Source organism: Echinops telfairi, unplaced genomic scaffold, assembly GCF_000313985.2.
Source record: "Echinops telfairi isolate 266 unplaced genomic scaffold, ASM31398v2 ScPeMD7_41;HRSCAF=154, whole genome shotgun sequence".
Classification (NCBI taxonomy): Eukaryota; Metazoa; Chordata; class Mammalia; order Afrosoricida; family Tenrecidae; genus Echinops; species Echinops telfairi.
In genome coordinates, this window is record NW_022103939.1 from 372,981 (window position 1) to 392,332 (window position 19,352).

A 19,352-nucleotide genomic window follows, 5' to 3' on the forward strand; every position below is an offset into this window, starting at 1 on the left:
TTGCATAATTGATGTATGTATGGATTGTGATAAGAGTTGTATGAGCCCCTAATAAAACGATTAAAAAAAAAAAAAGAAGATTGAGGATTGTAGCCTTCAGTATGGATTAAAACTAAATGTAAAGAAAAAAAATTTTTTCACAGCTAGACCAATAGGGATCATCAATGATAAATGGAGAAAACATCCTAGGATTTTGTCTTGCTTGGATCCACAATCAACGCTCATGGAAGCAGCAAGCAAGAGCTCAAGGCACACATTGCATAGGTTAATGCACAGGGCCTCTTTAAAGTGTTGACAAGCAAGGAGACTACTTTGAGGACTAAGGTACATCTGACCCAAGCCATGGTATTTTCAATTGCCTCATATTTTCAATTGGTTGCATGTGAATGTTAGGTATAGAATAAGGGAGACTGAAGAAGAATTTGAGAATCTGGAAAGTACCTTGAACTGCCAGAAGAACCAACAAAACTATTCTTGAAGAAGTACAGCCAGAATGGTCCTTAGAGGCCAGGGTGGGAAGACGTCATCTCACATACTTTGGGCATGTTGTCAGGAGAGACTCAGTCACTAGAGACAACATCTTTGGTGGAGTAGAGGGGCAGGGGGAAAACGAGAAGGCCCTTAACATGATGGATCTGACACAGTGGCCGCAGTCATGGGCTCAAGCATGGAAATTAGTGTGAGGATGGCGCAGGACCAGGCAGTGTTTAGTTCTTGTGTGCACAGGGTCATTATGAGTAGGAACCAACACAATAACATCTAACAACAACATACATTAGAATCAATCCACCTGCCTTTTACACCTGCTCAAGATAGGGTCAAAGATAAACCCAGTGATGTGAAAGACTCGGATTTTCTCTCTCAAATCCCCTAAAGCCCCTGGCACAAACAACTGACAAAGCAAAAGTCATTATGTTCCATCTCCTCCCTGTTCACAGGCCAGGGCCAAAATTTAGGGACAGGTTGAACCCAAGTCTCTGCCCACTTGTTGAGGACCCACCCTAGAACAGGGACTGCTGCTGCAAGGCAGGGCACTGGCTCTGAGCCACCTGCAGAGAGAGTCCAGGGAGGCTGGCACAATGAGGAGCTCATCTTGGAGAGAGGGTTCAGAATGAACTGGGACCTCTTACCAATTTAAGAATGGCTGTGCAGAGGTGTAGACAGCGACGGAGCAGACGGAGTGCCTTGTGGTTCGCCTTGGTTAGAGCCTTCTGCAGCTCCAGTAGCTCATAAGTCTGATCTGGCTCCTGAGGAAGCCAGGGCACACAGTGCAGCTCCTGCAGAAGCCTGGAATCAAGGGGTAAAGCAGTTAGAACCAGCAACCCAGCTCTCCTTTCTTGGACATTCTTAGTGGCCCACAGGGACAGATTTCCTCTCAGGACCTCCTTGGAAGTGTTCAAGCACTGGAAACTGATTATGGGGGCCATGCTGGAGGATAGGGCTTGGGCTCTGTGCAAATGATTACACAAAGTGGCGCGCCTGCCAGGAGCGGTCACAAAGTTCTGACTCAAAAGGAAAGATTCTAAATGCTTCTTCCCTGGAATAAAGGAAGCTAATGGCCCTAAAACTCTAGCTGGCCAGGTAAGTTTTAGGATCATGGGCTTGCAAGTTCCATATGGGCAGGCCATAATAACCCTGGAGAAGCCTTCTTCTCTATCCACTTTCTCTGAAGAACTTCACATCTCTAAACATCCTTGAAAAAGACGAAAATGCCAACAAGCAGAGAGGATGGTCGTAACAGGTGCATTTATTCAGTGTCTACAAAAACACACTGAACATGTTGCTTTATAGTCACAGTCTCATTGAGTTCTCACTCTACTCACTGTCATCCAGTCACAGCGGACTCTTGGCAACCCTACAGGACAGAGTAGAACTGCCCCCAAGTGTTTCCGAGACTGCAACTCATTACAGGAGTAGAAAGCCTTGTCTTTCTCCCTTGAAGCTGTTGGTAGTTAGGAACTACTGACCTTATGGTTTGCAGTTCAACATGTAAACCACTGTGCAAAAATCCTTATCTCCAGTTTACCGACCAGGAAACTGAGGCTTAAAGAGTAAAATGTCTTGCTAATATTAAGGAAGTAAATTCTGTTCGGTCAAGATTCTAAGCCTTTAAACTATTAATTGCTTCATGATATTAAGCTAGAGGATGGAGACAGCTTAGAGCAGAAGTTGCAAGTTGCTAGCTTAGGGGCCAAGTTCAGTTCATAAAGTTTTTCAGATTCACCACAAAGAGTTAGCCAGCACAGTACACCAATAAAAACCTATCTGCAGACAACTGGACATCCCCTCACAGAAGGGTCACAAGGAAGGAATGAGTGAACCAGCAAAGCACCGATGAAACACACAATATTCCTCTGGATCCTTGACGCTTCCTGACCCTCCATTATCATGACCCCAGTACTGCCTTTCACTGTGGGCTAGACCGCAGCATGTGCACAAGTACAGATAAGAGATAAGAGCTCATGACACACGGAATCCAGGAACAGGAATGGGAGTAGCGATACCAGGATAGGGGGAAGGTAGATAGAGGAAGGGAGGAAGGGGGACTGAGAGCAACAATCGACACATAAACACACCTCCCTGCTCCAGGGGACCAACAACAGAAACTGGGGGAAGGGCACAGCAGTTGGTGTAAGATATGAAAATAATAATAATTTATAATTTAACAAGGGGTCCTGAGGTGGGGGGAGGATAAAAGAGGAACTGATATCAAGGGTTCAATAGAAAGCAAATGTCTAGAAAAGAATGATGGCAACACATGTACAAATATGCTTGATATAATTGATGTATGGATTGTTACAAGAGGTGTAAGAGCCCCCAATAAAATGATATTTTAATTAACTAATATTAATAATAAATAAAAATAAATAAATTTCATTTCACCCCGTCTGAAAAAAAATTTTTTGAGCCAGCCTGTTAAAATTAAGAAAATGTGATACAAAAATAATTTATAAATTATTAAGGGTGCATGGGGGAAAGGGAAGGGGAGGGGGGGAAAATTTAAAAAAAAAAGGAAAATGAGCGCATTCCGGGAACCCAAGAGGCAAGAAAATTTTGGGAATGATGAGGGCAACAAATGTATGGATGTGCTTTGCACAGTTGATCTATGTATTGTGACGAATTGTATGAGCCCCAATAAATTGATTAAAAAAAAAAAAAAAATTAAGAAAATGTGAATTTCCAGGAAATCTTGAAAAAGAAGGTGACTGGCCACACTGGGAAATCTCAATTACAGTCCTCACCACCCTCAAGTCATGCCTAAATCCTGTGCTCGTCAAGACCTCCTGCTTGGTCTCTGTATGAGAGAAGATAAGGAGCCCCCGTGGCACAGTGGGTTATGAGTTGTGCTACTCACTACAAGGTCAGCATTTCAAAGCCCCCAGTTGCTACTTGGGAGAAAGATGAGGCTCTCTGCTCCCACAAAGATTTACAGCCTCAGAAACCCACAGGAGCATTTCTACCCTGTTCTATAGGTTGCTATGAGTCAGAATTGACTCGATGGTAATGAGTTTTTTTGTGTTTAGTACAGCAGAGAATGTAATTGGGAAGCAGCTGAGAAGCAGTGTTGGGAAAGCAGAGAAGGACTGAAAACAGGTGCAGTTAAGATTTCTGCCCCCCAAAAGAACTCAAGGAATACTATAGAAAGAACACAGTGTTTGGAGTTCGCCTCCCAGATTTGATAGCCAATCATTGTGTGATCTAGAGCAAGGTGATAAACATAATAGCATGGGGCAGTGCTCAGCACATGTTACTCAGAAAACATGCCAGGATATTAAATAACGTGTGAAATAGGATCCCATTTCGTCTGTGTGATAGGAAAAAGACTAGGAAGATATGCAACAAAATGCTCATAGTGGTTATTGATGGGTGGTGTGATTAAAGGGTTGCTTTATTTGTGCTAGTTTTTGTATTCTCCACAATGAGCCTTTCATTTTTTTTGCAATAACAATTTTAAAAATCCCATGTAAGGGTAACTTGAAGAACTCACCTGCTGACATGGAGTAGCCCAGTTCCGAAGTGAGGCACAGCCAAGAGCAGGTGATTCCGTAAGAAAAGCTGGCACTGACGAATCACCTGAAACTTCACTGTTTTCTTCCAGCTACGGGGTAGAGGTAAGTGCTACCATGCTGTTGCCCTCATTTACATCCTCCCAAGTTCCATACCCATCATCACCTACCGGGTCAATGCCTTGCGTACAAGGTAATTCTTAAAGAACGGAATGAACTGAAGCTTTTGCCAGAGAACAGAGTGGCGATGCCAGGTACCCAGGGTCATTGTGTCACTGCCCTCCACAGGGTGCATATGCAGGATCCCAAAGGGAGAGAAGATGTAGTGCTCTGGATTCACCTTGTTTGGTGGCACAACCATCAGGTTGTAAGGCCTATGGAAAAAAGCTCTGGTCAGTGAGAGCCCCAGGAAGGGACAAGAGAAGGGCGGGGAGGTGAAAAAGGCAGCTAGGCAGGCAGGAAGGGAGTAAGAAAGGAAGGAAGGAGTTAGAAGTACAGAAAAGAAGCAAAATGATCTTCAAACTAGAAGGTGGAACAAATGGATAGAAGGGAATTTTTAAAAAAGTACCTATCCTGTTCTAGGCAGCTCTTGTCTCCAGACCTATATACAAACGGGTACTAAACAAAGAAACAGAATTTTTTTTTCAAAGCTATGTATTTAACTTTTTTTTACAAAACAACCTTATCACCTTCAAAGTACTCTCCATTACACTTAATACATTTGTCAAGTCTGCAATTCCATTCTTGGAAACATTTTTCAAACTCATCTGTTTAGATGGCTGACAGCACCTCCCTCGGTTTTTTCTTCACCTCTTCTACATCATCAAATCACTGTCATTTCATTCATAGAAACAAAAATATGTCACACAAGCAAACTCAGGTGAGTAAGGTGTGTGGGGTAAGAGAGGCCTGTTTTCTTTTTTTTAATGCCCAACTGGCACACTGAGATGGCTGCATAAGCAGATGTATTGTTGTGGTGACAAAACCACAAATCAGGCCTCTTTTGGTCAAACACCATTATGCTATCGTCTCAGAACCTCTAAATTGAAAGCTTGATTAACAGTCTGATCTGGTGAAGAACTCCAAATACACTACGAGTCGACATTTTCGTCCTTTTGGGAAGTTGATGGACGTCCAGAATGAGGTTTGTCACCAATCGACATTTCACCTTGAATTTGTTGTCCTTGTAAGCTGTGTTCAACATCGAATCAGTTTCTGTGGCATCCCCCCACCCCACCAAGCAGGAAACAAAATTTCACAGCTGCAAGCTGTTCTCTTAAATCGGCCATCACAAAAAAACAAGATTCGAGCGAAACTGCTTTTACGAAAAAATTCACTGTGACCAGAGAGAACCTTCCCAGGCAATGCTACTGGTTGCACTAACTCAAAGCGAGTTGCTAGATTCTTGCCTAGCGGGAAAAATGTGTACTACGAAAGTTCCACTTGGCCCAGTGCAATTCCGGGTGGTTTTTTAGTACCCCCTGCATGAGGGTGGCTTGAAAAAGTTCACAGGAAAATGGAATAAAAAGATAATGGAATTTTATCTCACACTTCTCAAAGCACCCTAAAATTATATCCCATCCAATCTAAGATGCTATCGATTATATGATAAACACTAGAAAGGTACTCCCAGTACTCTGCAAAACCGATGCATCCGTTTGTAAAACAGGCCACGATTTCAGAGGTATCAAAATGTGAAAAAAATGTTCACTGTAGAAACGTTTTGTTAAAAGTATATCCCTAGATAATGAAAGAACATGCAAATATAATCAGGAAATTGTTGTTTGGAGTATCTCAGACAGAAGGAAAATATTAGAAGATAAGAAACAGGCAAGTAAAGAGGGAAACTACAAAGCAATGAGCCAGAGAAGCACCTGCAGAGATATCTTAAAATCCTTGTAGGCCTTGGGCTCTTTTGGCAAAATGCACCTACACGCCACATTAAATACAATTTATGGATCACTACATAATAGTCCTATCTAGTTGCAGTAGACTAGTTAGCATATTACTATATCTGAGCACATTTAGTAAAACCATTGTTACTTTTGATTTTACAATTTCCTTTCCATAACTTGGAGCCAATGATATTTTTAGGCATTACGTGTACTTATACACTCTTCCAAAACAGCATGTCCTATAATACCTAAGAGATACAATGGCCCCACCCTACCTCTTCATTGTCTCAACGTTCAAGGATATATTACTACACGAATGACGAACATGGAGGTAGATATCAGGGTGGACTTGTTTCTTTTCTGTTAAAGTACTGGATTTCTGCAAGGAACAAAACCTGTTGCTGTGGAGTCAGTTCTGGCTTCTTGTGCCCTCGTGTGTGCCAGAGCACAACTGAGCTTCACGGAGTTTTCAATGGCTAATTTTTCCCAAGTAAAGCACCACGCCTTTCTCTCTGGGTGAACTGGAACTGCCAATTTTTCAGCCATCAGTAAAGTGCATTACTGTTTGCACCATTCAGAGACTCTGCTCAAGTACCATTATCCCAAAATTATAAAAGAGAAAACAGAGACAAAGAGAAGCTATAGAATAAAATACAGGGTTTAAAATCAAATCTGTCTGACTCAAAGCCTCTCCCTTAACCACTAATCCCATTTAACGGGAGAGCAGTCTATCTGAACTGAGCCTTGGCTGTACCCAGGACCTTCCAAGGGAGGCTGATCTTTTGGAGCAGGGCTTAGAGTTAGGGACAACCCTCCTCATGCCTAATGGCCACTGCTCTTCCGAGGACTATTCATTCATTGCACAAACGTTTATTAAGCCCAAGCACTGTGTTAGGCACAGGGGATAATATAGTGAACAAGAAAATGGAGTCCCTGACTTCATGAAGCTCAGTTAAACCATTCATCAAGTTCCTCCTTTATCCAAGTACTGTGATTGGAGGGGAGCCCTGGTAACATAGTGGGTTACAAGTTGGACTGCTAACAGTAAAGTCAGCAGTTCAAAACCCCTAGATCCTCCTTGGGGGAAAGATGAGGCTTTCTATTCCCGAAAAGAGTTATAGTTTTGGAAACCCACAGGGACAGTTCTACCCTGTCACTATAAGTGATTTTGGAGCTTTGTGATTGGAGGTGAGGACATAAAGATGACTACTATGTAGTCTGTGATCTCAAAGGATTAAGAGTCAATTGGAGTATTAAACAATGCTAGAGAGTAAATGAGGCAAGCAAGACCGCTTCCTGGATCCTAGACCTTATTTCAACTGCTTCCAAAACATCTCAAACCCTATGTCTTGTGTGCATCTAAAACACAAGTTTTATACTGACCTCCTCATGAACCCTCTCCAAATGTGTTCTTCCTCTTGGTAATTCATTGACTCGTTCAACAAATACTACTGAGTTTCCACTCTGTGGCAGCCTAAGTCCTGAGAATACATTACAAAACATAACAAAAATCTCTGCCCCGATAGAGTTCTAATTCTCCTGGAGGAGAAAGATGATAAACAGAACGATAAAGTGAAGCAGAGAGAAGAGCAGGAAATGGGAGATTGAGAGTAGTCTGGAGGGGGACACTTCAACTTTAAATCGAGTGGTAAGAGTGGGGATATGACAATTGAGCAAAAAGTTTAAATAAGTGAGGGTATTAATAACTTTCTAAATTTAGAACACTCCGAGACAAAAAGATACTGATCAATTTAAGCACATTAAAACAACAACCCCGTTACATGGCAAAATAACTAAATAAACAAATCCAAAAAACAAATGGCAGGGTTATACTTCAGGTGATGGTGCTCTAGACTTTTTGGACAATTCCCGTTTAAGGACATTTAGAAAAACTAGCCAATAAAATATGAAGAGCACCTATATGAAGACATCAGAGAACACAAAAATGGTTACAGTTTAGGAGAAAAGTTGAACTGGAAATATTCATCCTTCTTTGATGTGGGACCAGAATGATAACTATTGCTCCCTTAGTTCTGTGAGCCCATTGAAAACCTGATCCCTTCTTAATCCTTTATGCATCCCTAGGCAGTAGTCTTTGACTTACAACAGGGCAATGTTCAAGGACTGTGTCATAGGTGAATTTTGACATAGGTCAAATAGCTCGTTCTCTTTAGTTTTCATTATTATTGCATTTTATTATCGGTATCTACATAAGTTCAATCTTTGAGCATCATTGAGTGAATATTATCAAGTTATGAATTGGCTACAGCACTGTATATGGTACACATTACTAAGAATAAGATATACCCCAAAAAGCAGAAAGTAGTAGTTACCCACAGACAAAGTTCAGAGGGTTAGGATAGGACAAGGAATGGAAACAAGAAACACAAGGAGAAAATGGAATAAAGAAAGGTACGGGGCAGGTCTGGAGGAATGGCAACAGGTACCATATTGGCCATGAATGTGGAAAGAAGCTCCTGAAGCAACCCAAGAACCAGAGCAAGGAAATGGATGAGACCCATAAGACTTTCAAGCAGAAACAGAATGAAGAAGCTCGAGGAGTGCAAGGCCACAGGGAAGGCCCCCCCAGCCACAGGGGGAATTATTTTAGTAATGTTAATAAATAATTAATAAATAATAAATAATGTTAATAAATAAATAATAAATGGTTAATGTTTTTTCCGATTGAAACAATGATGTCCCTTGATTTCATTCCTAAACATCCCAATTCCCTGCTATAACATCTGTTGCCACCTATAGTTAGAGTATTATACATTGAGGAGTTAACTTTTGTAAAACAGAAGAAAAGAAACCATACAATGATCCACCTCTTTAGTTCTTCTCACTTAGCCCAGCCCAGAATCCTGCCAGAGCTCTCCTCAGGCTTTGTTAGGCCCAGAATTCTATGCCAGCTAGAATTAAAGCAGTTCATTGTGAAAGAAAAGGAAAACAAAACAAACCATGGTACATTGAGGGGACCATAATAGATGACTTGAGCCAGAATGTGTATGATTGTTGGATGTCAAATCTGAGATGAAAACCTTCACCTAATGAAAAGCTCAATACACAAACCACTAGATGGTCGTAAGTGTGCATCTTCATCACTGAATACATCCTAAGTCAGAGACTATCTGTATGGTAAACTTAACCCACAAATGCCTGTAGTGGAATTGACAGGCACTTTTTGGTGGGAGGAAAGCAGCACCAGACTTATCTCACTGGGCTTCCTTCTTTGGCAGTTGTTCACTTAATTATTCACTGCCTTTTTATTCTCTTGCTCATGGCTTCTATTTTCTTTGTGTGCCTAATAATCTTTGGTTGTGTTGCTTGATGATTATGACTAAGCTGAGAGCAGGAAGCCGTCAGCTTGTTTGTCTTTCTTATAAACTCTCAGCTGTGGTCAGTGGTCATCCCACTGCACATTACCACCATTACTCTCATTATGACCAGGTTAGTCATTGGTAGCAACCTCTGGAGCTCCAGTTCAACCACAAATGAGCATTTAATTAACTGTGATGACACCCTGTGAATTACTAAAAACAAAGAACAATTTTTTAAAAACCCCTCACTGTGATAGGGTTGATTCTGATTCATAGCAATCCTATCAGGCAAAGTGGAACTGCCTCTGTGGGTTTCTGTAACTGTGAATCTTTATAGGAGTGGACAACCTCATCTGTCTCCCTCGGAGCAGCTGGTGCCTTTAAACTGCTGACTTTGCCATTAGCAGCCCAGTGCATAAGCCACTATACTACCAAGCCTCCTTTTGTGAATTACTATTATTCTATTTTCCATTAGCAAGAGCTCAGAATGTTTAAGGCCGAAGACATGACCAAACCAAAATCAGATTCGCGTACTTGAGGATCTGCTTCCTGAGACTACACATGATACCAAGTCCTGCATCAGTTACAATCTAGTTAAGAAAGCAGAACACATATTGGGCATTTCACCAAAATGAATTTAATAGAGGGAATTTTTTTAAGGTCTCAGAAGACTGAGAAGGCAAGAAGATAACATTAAGGTGACACAGAGAGATAACTGCAGGAAAAAGATACTAGCCTTAGAACTGGAGGACAAGGGGGGAGGTTTGGGTTATCAAAATCTGTGCACTTGGAAGAGAGCTTTACAGAGTTGGGACTCAGATTCCTAAGGAGAGGCTGCTGCCAGGCTGCTACCGATGCCTACAGATTGTAGGAGGGACTATCTGGGTCTCAGCACTCTGAGATATCCAGACCACCCAGCTCATATCAGTTCATCTCAGGAATATGAAGGGGCTGATTTGGAAAGCCCCTTCTATATTGTTTGAGCAATGCTGGCAGCAACAGTAAGTGAACAGGAGGGAGCAAGTCCATTCTCCAATTATCCTGCTGTCCAATCTTAGTCTCCGTCTAGGACCCCTGTTTATCAAACCGAACAGGCCAGTTGAAGAAATGAGAAATGAAGTCTGCAGAGTCCCAGCCCAGCATCATAGCAGAGAAAGGAGAATGAAGCCAAGAGATAATCACTTAACTACTGGCACAGTGCTCCCAATGAGTGCTTGCTAAATAGTCAGTACAGCTCAGAAGTGCAAATGAGATCCATGTATGTAGGAAATAAGGTTCTCTATGACAGTATTATCAGACACTGGTTAAGACCTCAGACTTTGATTTATACATGTAGAGTACCGAATTAGGTTAGAGTCCTTGTCCCACCACTTACTATGTGGATTTGGACAAGTTAACTTAAGCTTTCTGGGTACCAGTATACTCAACTCACATATGGGAATAATACCACCAACAACTTGGCAGGTGAGGCTTCAATGAGAACACATGACATGTGCTTATATTTAGTACAATGCCTGGTACATGCTTGATTAATGGTAGTTATTTTCATTTTTTCTTAAATCGTTTTATTAGGGGCTCATACAACTCTTATCACAATCCATACATACATCAATTGTGTAAAGCACATTTGTACATTCATTGCCCTCATCATTCTCAAAACATTTGCTCTCCACTTAAGCCCCTGGCATTAGGTCCTCATTTTCCCCTCCCTCCCCCCTCCCTCATGAGCCCTTGATAATTTATAAATTATTATTTTGTCCTATCTTTCCCTGTCCAATGTCTCCCTTCACCCACTTTTCTGTTGTCCATCCCCCAGAGAGGGGGTCACATATAGTTCCTTATAATAAGTTCCCTCTTTCCAACCCACTCTCCCTCTACCCTCCCAGTATTGCAACTCACACCACTGGCCCTGAAGAGATCATCCGCCCAGGATTCCCTGTGTTTCCAGTTCCTATCTGTACCAGTGTACATCCTCTGGTCCAGCCAGACTTGCAATTCGGATGATAGTGGGGGCTGGGAGGAAGCATTTAGGAGCTAGAGGAAAGTTGTATTTTTCATCATGACTACATCACACCCTGACTGGCTTGTCTCCTCCCTGAAACCCCTCTGCAAGGGGATCTCCAGTGGTCTACAAATGGGCTTTGGATTTCCACTCTGCACTTCCCTCATCATTCACTATGGTAAGATTTTTTTGTTCTGATGATGCCTTATACCTGATCCCTTCGACACCTAGTGATCGCATAGGCTGGTGTGCTTCTTCCATGTGGGCTTTGTTGCTTCTGAGCTTGATGGCCACTTGAATGCCTTCAAGCCTTTAAAACCCCAGACGATATACTTTTTGATAGTCGGGCACCATCAGCTTTCTTTGCCACATTTGCTTATGCACCCATTTGTCTTCAGTGATCCCTTTGACACCTCGTGATCACATAAGCTGATATGTTCTTCCATGTGGGCTTTGTTGCTTCTGAGCTAGATGGCCGCTTGTTTACCTTCAAGCTTTTATCTTTTGATATAAAGACGCTATATCTTTTGATAGCCGGGCACCATCAGCTTTCTTCACAAGTTCTTTTCATTTTTGACTGAACAATACATGGGCTTTAGAATAAGTAAGATTTGGATCTTATGGAGAAAGTGAATGACTGTGTCTATGTAAAGAAGGAGACTTGGTTTTATAACCCAAGGAGATAAAACTAGGACCAAGAGGTAGAAGTTAAAAGAAAGTAGATTTGGTTCTGTCTCAGAAATGGGATGCCTTGGGAAAACACATGTTTTCCCTGACACTGTAAAGATATAAACCAACACCTGATTATTGCATTGGAGTTGAAAGAAGTCATCATTCAATTGTCTTCTGAGGCTATGAACAAACGTTTCTGTCCTTGTAGGATAATAGAAAAAAGAGGACCGAGCAAAAATTGAGAGACAAGTGACTAATATAAGTTGAAAGAGAAAGGGAGGCAAAGAGTATGAGAGCAAAAGGAAGGAAACAGAGAGAGTAGAGATGTGTGGGGCTCAAGGAAGGAGGGAAGGAGCAGGTGTGGAAAGAGGGGGAAGAAGCTATCAAAGAGTAAGAGGAGTACAAGTCCTTACCTAAAGTGCCGACTGGGTGCCACATTGAGATAAAGAAAATGGGCCGTTTTCAGGTATTTCTCTATCTGTAGAATGTTTACCACATGACTACGCAGGAGGGAAGTTTCAGGTAAGAAGTCAGTATCTCTTTTTGGGGAGGTTTTTTCTCCAGGAACTTCCTGATCACTCAAAGACCTGTATGATAAAAAATCAGGGGGAGTAAAACAACAACAACAAAAAAATGGGTAACAGAACAAAAAGGTCTGATACTTAGGAGGGGGGCCTTGCTACTCTTGGCTATTGATAGGAAGAGCTAGATCAGGTGGTTGAGGGGACCTGGCTAGGCATTTCCCTAACCCACTCATCTTGTAAACATATGCTTTTACAGAGATGTCTTCTGCCAACCTTCCAATCCTCCAGCTTTCAAACCTTTGCTCTAGTTAAACCTACTTCCCACCCTGTATGATCCCCACGCCTGTAACTCTCCCTTGCTCTTCTTCCCACCTCTAGGTTCCACATCTTTTCTTTCCCAGCCAGGATTCCATGGTGTGTCACTTCACCCACACCCCTCAAACCTGCCCCAACAGTCTCATCTTCTCACCTTTCTATCAATCAGCAAAATCCCAACCCTCAAACCAACAACCTATTCATTGAAAAAAAAGTTTTTTCAGCAACACAAATGGCAACTGCATATGTGAATCTTGTCATATGAGATATACAAGAATTAAGTAAACATTGTAGAAAGAGACAATGAAAATAGTTCATATCCATCAGAACAGTCAGAGGTTAACTAGGGAACAGCCCCTCAATTGCTTACATGCAAATTCAAGGTGAAGCTGAAGAAAATTAAAACAAGTCCATAAGAGCCAAAATTCAACCTTGAGTATCTCCCACTTGAAATTAGAAAGCATATCAGGAATCAACTTGATACATTGAACATTAATGACTGAAGAACAGTGGGTTGACATCTAGGATATCATTCCAGGGTCACTAATAAATAAATAAAAAACAGGAAGGAAAAGCCCCAAATGGATGTTAGAAGAGACTCTGGAGCTTGTTCTTGAATGTAGTTAAAGGGAAGGGAAGAAATATTGAAAGTAAAACAGCTGAATATAAGATTTCAAAGGGTGACTCATGAAGACAAAGTAAACTATTGTAGCAAAATGTGCAGAGACTGGAGTCAGAAAGCCCAAAGAGAAGAGCATGATGGCCATTTCTCAAGCTGAAAGAACTGAAGAAAAAATTCAAGACTCAAGTTGAAATATTGATGGAATCTCTGTTCTATGGGCAAAATACTGAAGGATGCAAGAAGTACCAAAATAATTGGTTGGCACTCATCCATTTCAAGATCTAGCTTATGGTCAGAAGAAGGAAGTCCAAGCTGCACTGAGGGCATTGGTGAAAAACAAAGCACTAGGAACTGATAAAATATTGATTGAGATATTTCAATAAATGGATACAACACTGGAAGGGCTTCCTTATCTATTGCAAGAAATTTGGAAGACAACTATGTGGCCTACTGATATTTGTGCCCATTTCAAAGAAAGATGATCCAACAGAATGTGTAAATTAACAAATAATGTCATCAATATCATATGCAAGTAAATTTTTTGCTGAAGATAATTCAAAAAGACATGCAGTACATTGACAGGAAATGTCCAGAATTTCAAGCTAGATTCAAAAGAGAAAATGAAACCAGGGATATCATTGCTGACATCAGATGGATCTTAGCCAAAAGCAAATACCAGAAATATGTTTACCTGTCTTTCATTGACTACATGAAGTCATTTGACTGTGTGGATCATAACGAATTTTGGGTAGCATTTTGATAAATGGGGTTCCAGAACACATAATTGTCTCATAGGAAATCTGTACATAGGCCATCAGGTCTATGGAGAAACTGAATGGTTTATAATCAAGAAAGCTGTGCATCAGAGTTATTTCCTTTCATACATAGTCAGTCTATGTGCTGAGCAAATAAACTGAGAAGCTGGACTATATGAAGAACAGGGTTGGGAGAAGGCTCGTTAACAACCTTCAATGCACACATGACACAACCCTACTTTGCTGAAAGCACTTATTCATGAAAATCAAAACTACAGATTCAGTAATGGATTACACTTCAACAGAAAGACAGCAAAAATCCTTGTAACTGGCCCAGGAAACAACACCATGATAAACAAAAGATTCATGTTGTCAAGGAGTTCATTTTTCTTGGATCCACAATCAACACCCACAGAAATCAAAGGAAAACTGGAAAATCTGTGGCAAAGGGGGATTCAAAAGCAAAGATGTTACTATGAAGACTAAGGTGAGCCTTTTATAAAAAATGAAAAACACAAAAAACTGAGGAAGCCCAACAGTAGCCTTCTTCCGCAGATAATGTGTCTCAGGCAAGTAGCAAAGCATCTAGAAATTCAGACCAAAGAATAGGGAAGAATTCCAAGACCAGAGGTAAAGAACCCTCAGAAACAGAGGTCTTAGGAGACATTCTTAAATCCTGCAGAGGGCTCTGGGAAACAGGGAATCAATTTGTTATTCAAGTGGCCAGTGGACTCAGCTAGGGCCTACATAGGCCTGGAAGAAGTCTGTACAAAGATGGGGAGGGAAATCCTATCCGGTAGTGCTGCCAATTAGAATCTGCCTTGGTGTTGGTTAGGCATATGTGGGAAGGCTCCTCAGAGTACACTCACCTCGGAGCTACTCAAGAGGCCCTTGTATCCAGTACCCAGCAGGTAGTAAAAGTAGGTCCAGAGGCAAGTCTCAAGAGTATTGAATGTGACAGAAAAAGAACAAAGAAAACTTCTAATACTATGTGTGGGGGAAGGAAGGGGGTGAATTCAGGCTGTTTTAAATTTTTTTCATTAATTACTGCATTTCTCTATGGGGATTATCATTAAGATCATTGGACTTTTTTTTGCATACACACACATAAAAGAGAAGCAACCTCAGACCAGTTTGGTTTGGGGTCAGACAAATCCCTAATATCAATGGGGAAAGAACTCAGCTCAAGAGGCTGACTCCCTCATTTACCTCCTTTCGCTTCCAATGGGTTTCTCCTCTGCTTTCTCAGCACGACTGCTTTCATACTGTACAGGGATGTCTGTTGCCAGTGCCAGGGGGAGGAGGTTAAGGCCATCCAGCCACCGCATCTCTTCTAGGGCCACCTCAGCCCCAACGATGCCTACACTGTTTTGTAGCTCAGGCAGGGTCAGTGGTCGCAGCCATGTAGATAACTCCTCCTCTACCTGTTGTCCATTACACTGGGCCTGCACCAAAGGGCATGTGTGGTATGGAGGCCCATGTTGGACATGCTGCGTCTGTGAGTGACAGTCCATATGGGAGACAACTGCTAGCAAAGAATTGTCTGGGGGAAAGGCCTGGTCTATGGCATCAAGTATGTCCAGATGGAGCTGGGACTGGACCCATGGTGCCCAGCGGTACAATTGCTCCAGAAAAGGCAGTAGTAGGTCAAGGTGGTTACCCAGAAGTGAGCGATATGGAGGCAGCAAACCCAGCACGGTGTGCAGGTAGTGCCATGCTGCAGGGCTGCAGTCCTGCAACACGGCTGAGAACAGTGACTGGAGCTCATCTAGCAGAAGCTCCAGTGCTGTGGGACGTTGCCCCTTGGTCACAGTCTTAAGGAACAGTTTCTGTTTTCTCTCCGAGGCCCAGGGCAACTCCTCTTCCTCTGGGAGCAATACAGACTTCCAAGATTCCAGGCCGTCAGACGAGGCCTCATCCGGTGATGAGCGGGTCTTCTCCTCATGAGGGACCAACAGGAGTTGAGCATTCAACTGCTGTCGTATTGACCTTGCCCAGTGCTCTGGATTGGACTGCCACTTCCAAGTTGTGAGTTGCTGGGCCTCACCTGTGTGGACCAGACCAGGAGGGATAGAGGGAGAAAGGTCCTTAGGTTCTAGGTAAGAGATGGTTACAGTTAATGGGATGAGGTTAGTGGTTCTCAACCAGTGGGTAGAGACACTTTGGGGGGGGCGGTGTCGAATGACCCTTCACAGGGGTCACCTGATTCATAACAGTAGCAAAATTACAGTTATGAAGTAGCAATGAAAATAATTTTATGGTTGAGGGTCACCACAACATGAGGAACTGTATTAAAGGGTTGCAGCATTAGGAAGGTTGAGAATCACTGGGTTAGGGGAAGAGAAAGGGGAGGGATGGACCCAGGGCATGAAAAAGTGTGTGTGTGTGTGTGTGTAGAGCTAGCCCTGTAGGTCTTTCATTAAACCCAACTCACTAGCTTGCCCTCAGTACTATGGTAAGAAGCTTGCCCAGGAGGTGGGATCCTTGCATGCATGGGGGTTCCTTTCCACATCCCCATCTTCTGCCCCTCTCACCTAGGCCGACTGGTACAGGAGGCAAGGGGAGAGCAGAGAGCCGGAGCTGCTGATGAGGTATCATGGGATGCCTGTTGGACAAGTGGGTGAACATAGACATGAGCCCCCACACAAGCGCACCCTAAGCCCATTCATCCAGAGACTGACAGACGCTCGTGTGATCACACGAAGACACAAACCTACACACTGACAGGGTTCAGAGAACCTCGGTCACAGCAAGGAACTTAAGAGTGGAGCCTGGCGATCGCCTGAAAGAAAACAGGTGTCACTCCGAGACCACAAAGCCCCAGTCCCACAGGCCATCTGCCCACAGGCTGAGACGTGAGGTCAGTAAGCAGAAGCACCCACAGAGCGAATCACTCGGTCAGTCAGAGGAAGAGGGAACAGGCAGGGGACCTTGCTAGCGGGGTTGAGGGACGGAGGGGGAAGGAGGAGGTGGCTCTGCGGGACCGTGGAGGGCTTGCTTAAAAGTGACCCGAAGAGGATTCGGGGGGCCTTCCTAGGGGGCAGGGGCTAGAATAAAAGCAAAACTCAAGACCAGGACTCAACCGCAGCCCACCTCCTTCTAGCGGTTAAACGGTTACCAGGAGCCCAAAGGCTCCGAATCTCTGCTAGAAGCCGAATCTCTGCTAGAAGCCACGCAGTGGAGTGGCCAAGGCTGTGGGTGGGCGGGGGTAGGGGCGGGGCCATGGCTAGGAGGAGCCGCGGGGTGGGGGTGGGGGTGGGGGGTCCCAGGCTAAATTTCTGGCTCCTGCGTTCCTGGGACTGGGAAAGGGCTTGTCTGTGTCTAAAAGACTGGCACCATAGAATTAGAATAGCTATTCTGAGGTGGTTGTGGGCAGCTCTAATCCATACACTCATTTATCTATTCATTGAGTGGCTAAACCACTGCCCAATCCACTCTTACTCCAAGGCGACATAGAGCAGAGTGGATCTGCCCCATAGGCTTTTCAAGGCTGAGTTCCTGGTGGAGTACGTAGTGGGTTACACAGTGGCCTGCTAATCGAAAGGTCAGCAATTCGAACCCACCAAACATTCAAAGGGAGATTTACAGTCTTGGAAACCCAAAGGGGCAGGTTTGTTCTCCTATAGGGTCACTAGGAATTGGGACTGAGTGCTTTAAGTGCAGTGCCGCCAGGACCCTTTTCCCCTCTCCAACTGCATTGTTAACCCTTTAATCCCTCTTTCAGCAGCTTTTATTGAGAACGCAGCTAGTCTCCTATCAGAGCTGTTTGAATCTGAAATCCTCTGAGGAGCATTTAAGGAGCCCTCCTGGTGAAGAGGTTACCTGTTGGACTGCAATCTGTATGGCAGGCAGCTCGCAAGCCACCAAACCACCAGCAGCTCCGCAGGAGAAAGCCTTGGCTTTCTACTCTGGTAGTTAGTCAGCATTGACTATGGCAGTGAGAGTTAGGATTAACTGTTGCATATATAACGAGACTAAAAATAACTGGGTTACTAACTTGCATCTCTTTCAAATTTGTGCCTACTTTGTAACTAGTATGCTCTAAAATATGACCTTGAGCATATTCCACCTGAATTTTTTACTATTTAACTTTTAAATCATAACTTAACTCTGCTTTCCAGCTGAACTTGTTTATTGACTATGACAAGGCATTTGACTGTGTGAATCACAACAAACTATGGATGCCTTGGGAATGGAAATTCCAGAACACTTCATTGTGCTCATGTGGAACCTGTACATGGATCAAGAGGCAGTGGTGCAGATTGAACAAGGAATACAGCGTGGTTTAAAATCAAGAAAGGTGTGCGTCAGGGTTGTATTCTCTTGCCATACTTATTCAATCTGTATGCTGAGCAAATAATCAGAGAACTAGATTATATGAAGAAGAATGGAGAATCAAGACTGAAGGAAGGTTTATTTAAAACCTTTGATGTGCAGATGACAACCTTGCTCACTAAAAGTGAGAACTTGAAGCACTTACTGATGAAGATTAAGGATTGCAGCCTTCAGTATGGATTAAAACTTAATGTAAAGAAAACACAATTCCACACAACTGGACCAATAAGTACCATCATGATAAACAGAGAAAAGATTGAAGTTGTCAAGGATTTTTGTCTTTCTTGGATCCACAGTCAATACTCATGGAAGCAACAATCAAGAGATCAAAGAACACATTGCATTGGATAAATCTTCTGCACAAGTGCTCTAAATTTAAAGTGTTGAAAAGCAAGGACTAAAGTACACCTGCCCCAAGTCATGGTATTCTCAGTAGCTTCATATGCATGTCAAAGATGGATATTGATGATGAAGACAAATGGGTGCATAAGCAAATGTGGTGAAAAAAGCTGATGGTGCCCGGCTATCAAAAGATATAGCGTCTGGGGTCTTAAAGGCTTGAAGGTAAACAAGCGGCCATCTAGCTCAGAAGCTACAAAGCCCACATGGAAGAAACACACCAGCCTGTGTGATCACGAGGTGTCAAAGGGATCAGGTATCAAGCATAATCAGAACAAAAAAATCATACAGTTGTGAATGAGGGAAGTGCGGAGTGGAGACCCAAAGCCCATCTGTAGGCAATTGGACGTCCCCTTATGGAAGGGTCACAGGGAAGAGACAAGCCAGTCAGGGTGCAGTGTAGCAACGATGAAACATACAACGTTCCTAAATGCTTCCCCACCACCACTCCTGTCCACTATCATGATCCCATTTCTACCTTACTAGAACTACAGGAAATCCAGGTC

General features: G+C 43.0%; 1 protein-coding gene across 1 annotated transcript in view; it reads right to left on the bottom strand.

Annotated features, from left to right (window-relative positions):
• The window catches only part of DNHD1 (dynein heavy chain domain 1), a 71,362-nt gene extending 54,026 nt beyond the window's left edge, over positions 1 to 17,336 (bottom strand). The window contains 6 exon segments of the mRNA XM_004717127.3: positions 1,131 to 1,287; positions 3,989 to 4,099; positions 4,178 to 4,381; positions 12,310 to 12,483; positions 15,322 to 16,159; positions 17,231 to 17,336. Coding sequence (XP_004717184.3) covers positions 1,131 to 1,287; positions 3,989 to 4,099; positions 4,178 to 4,381; positions 12,310 to 12,483; positions 15,322 to 16,159; positions 17,231 to 17,336 — 1,590 coding nt within the window.
• Between the last annotated feature and the right edge of the window lie 2,016 nt (positions 17,337 to 19,352).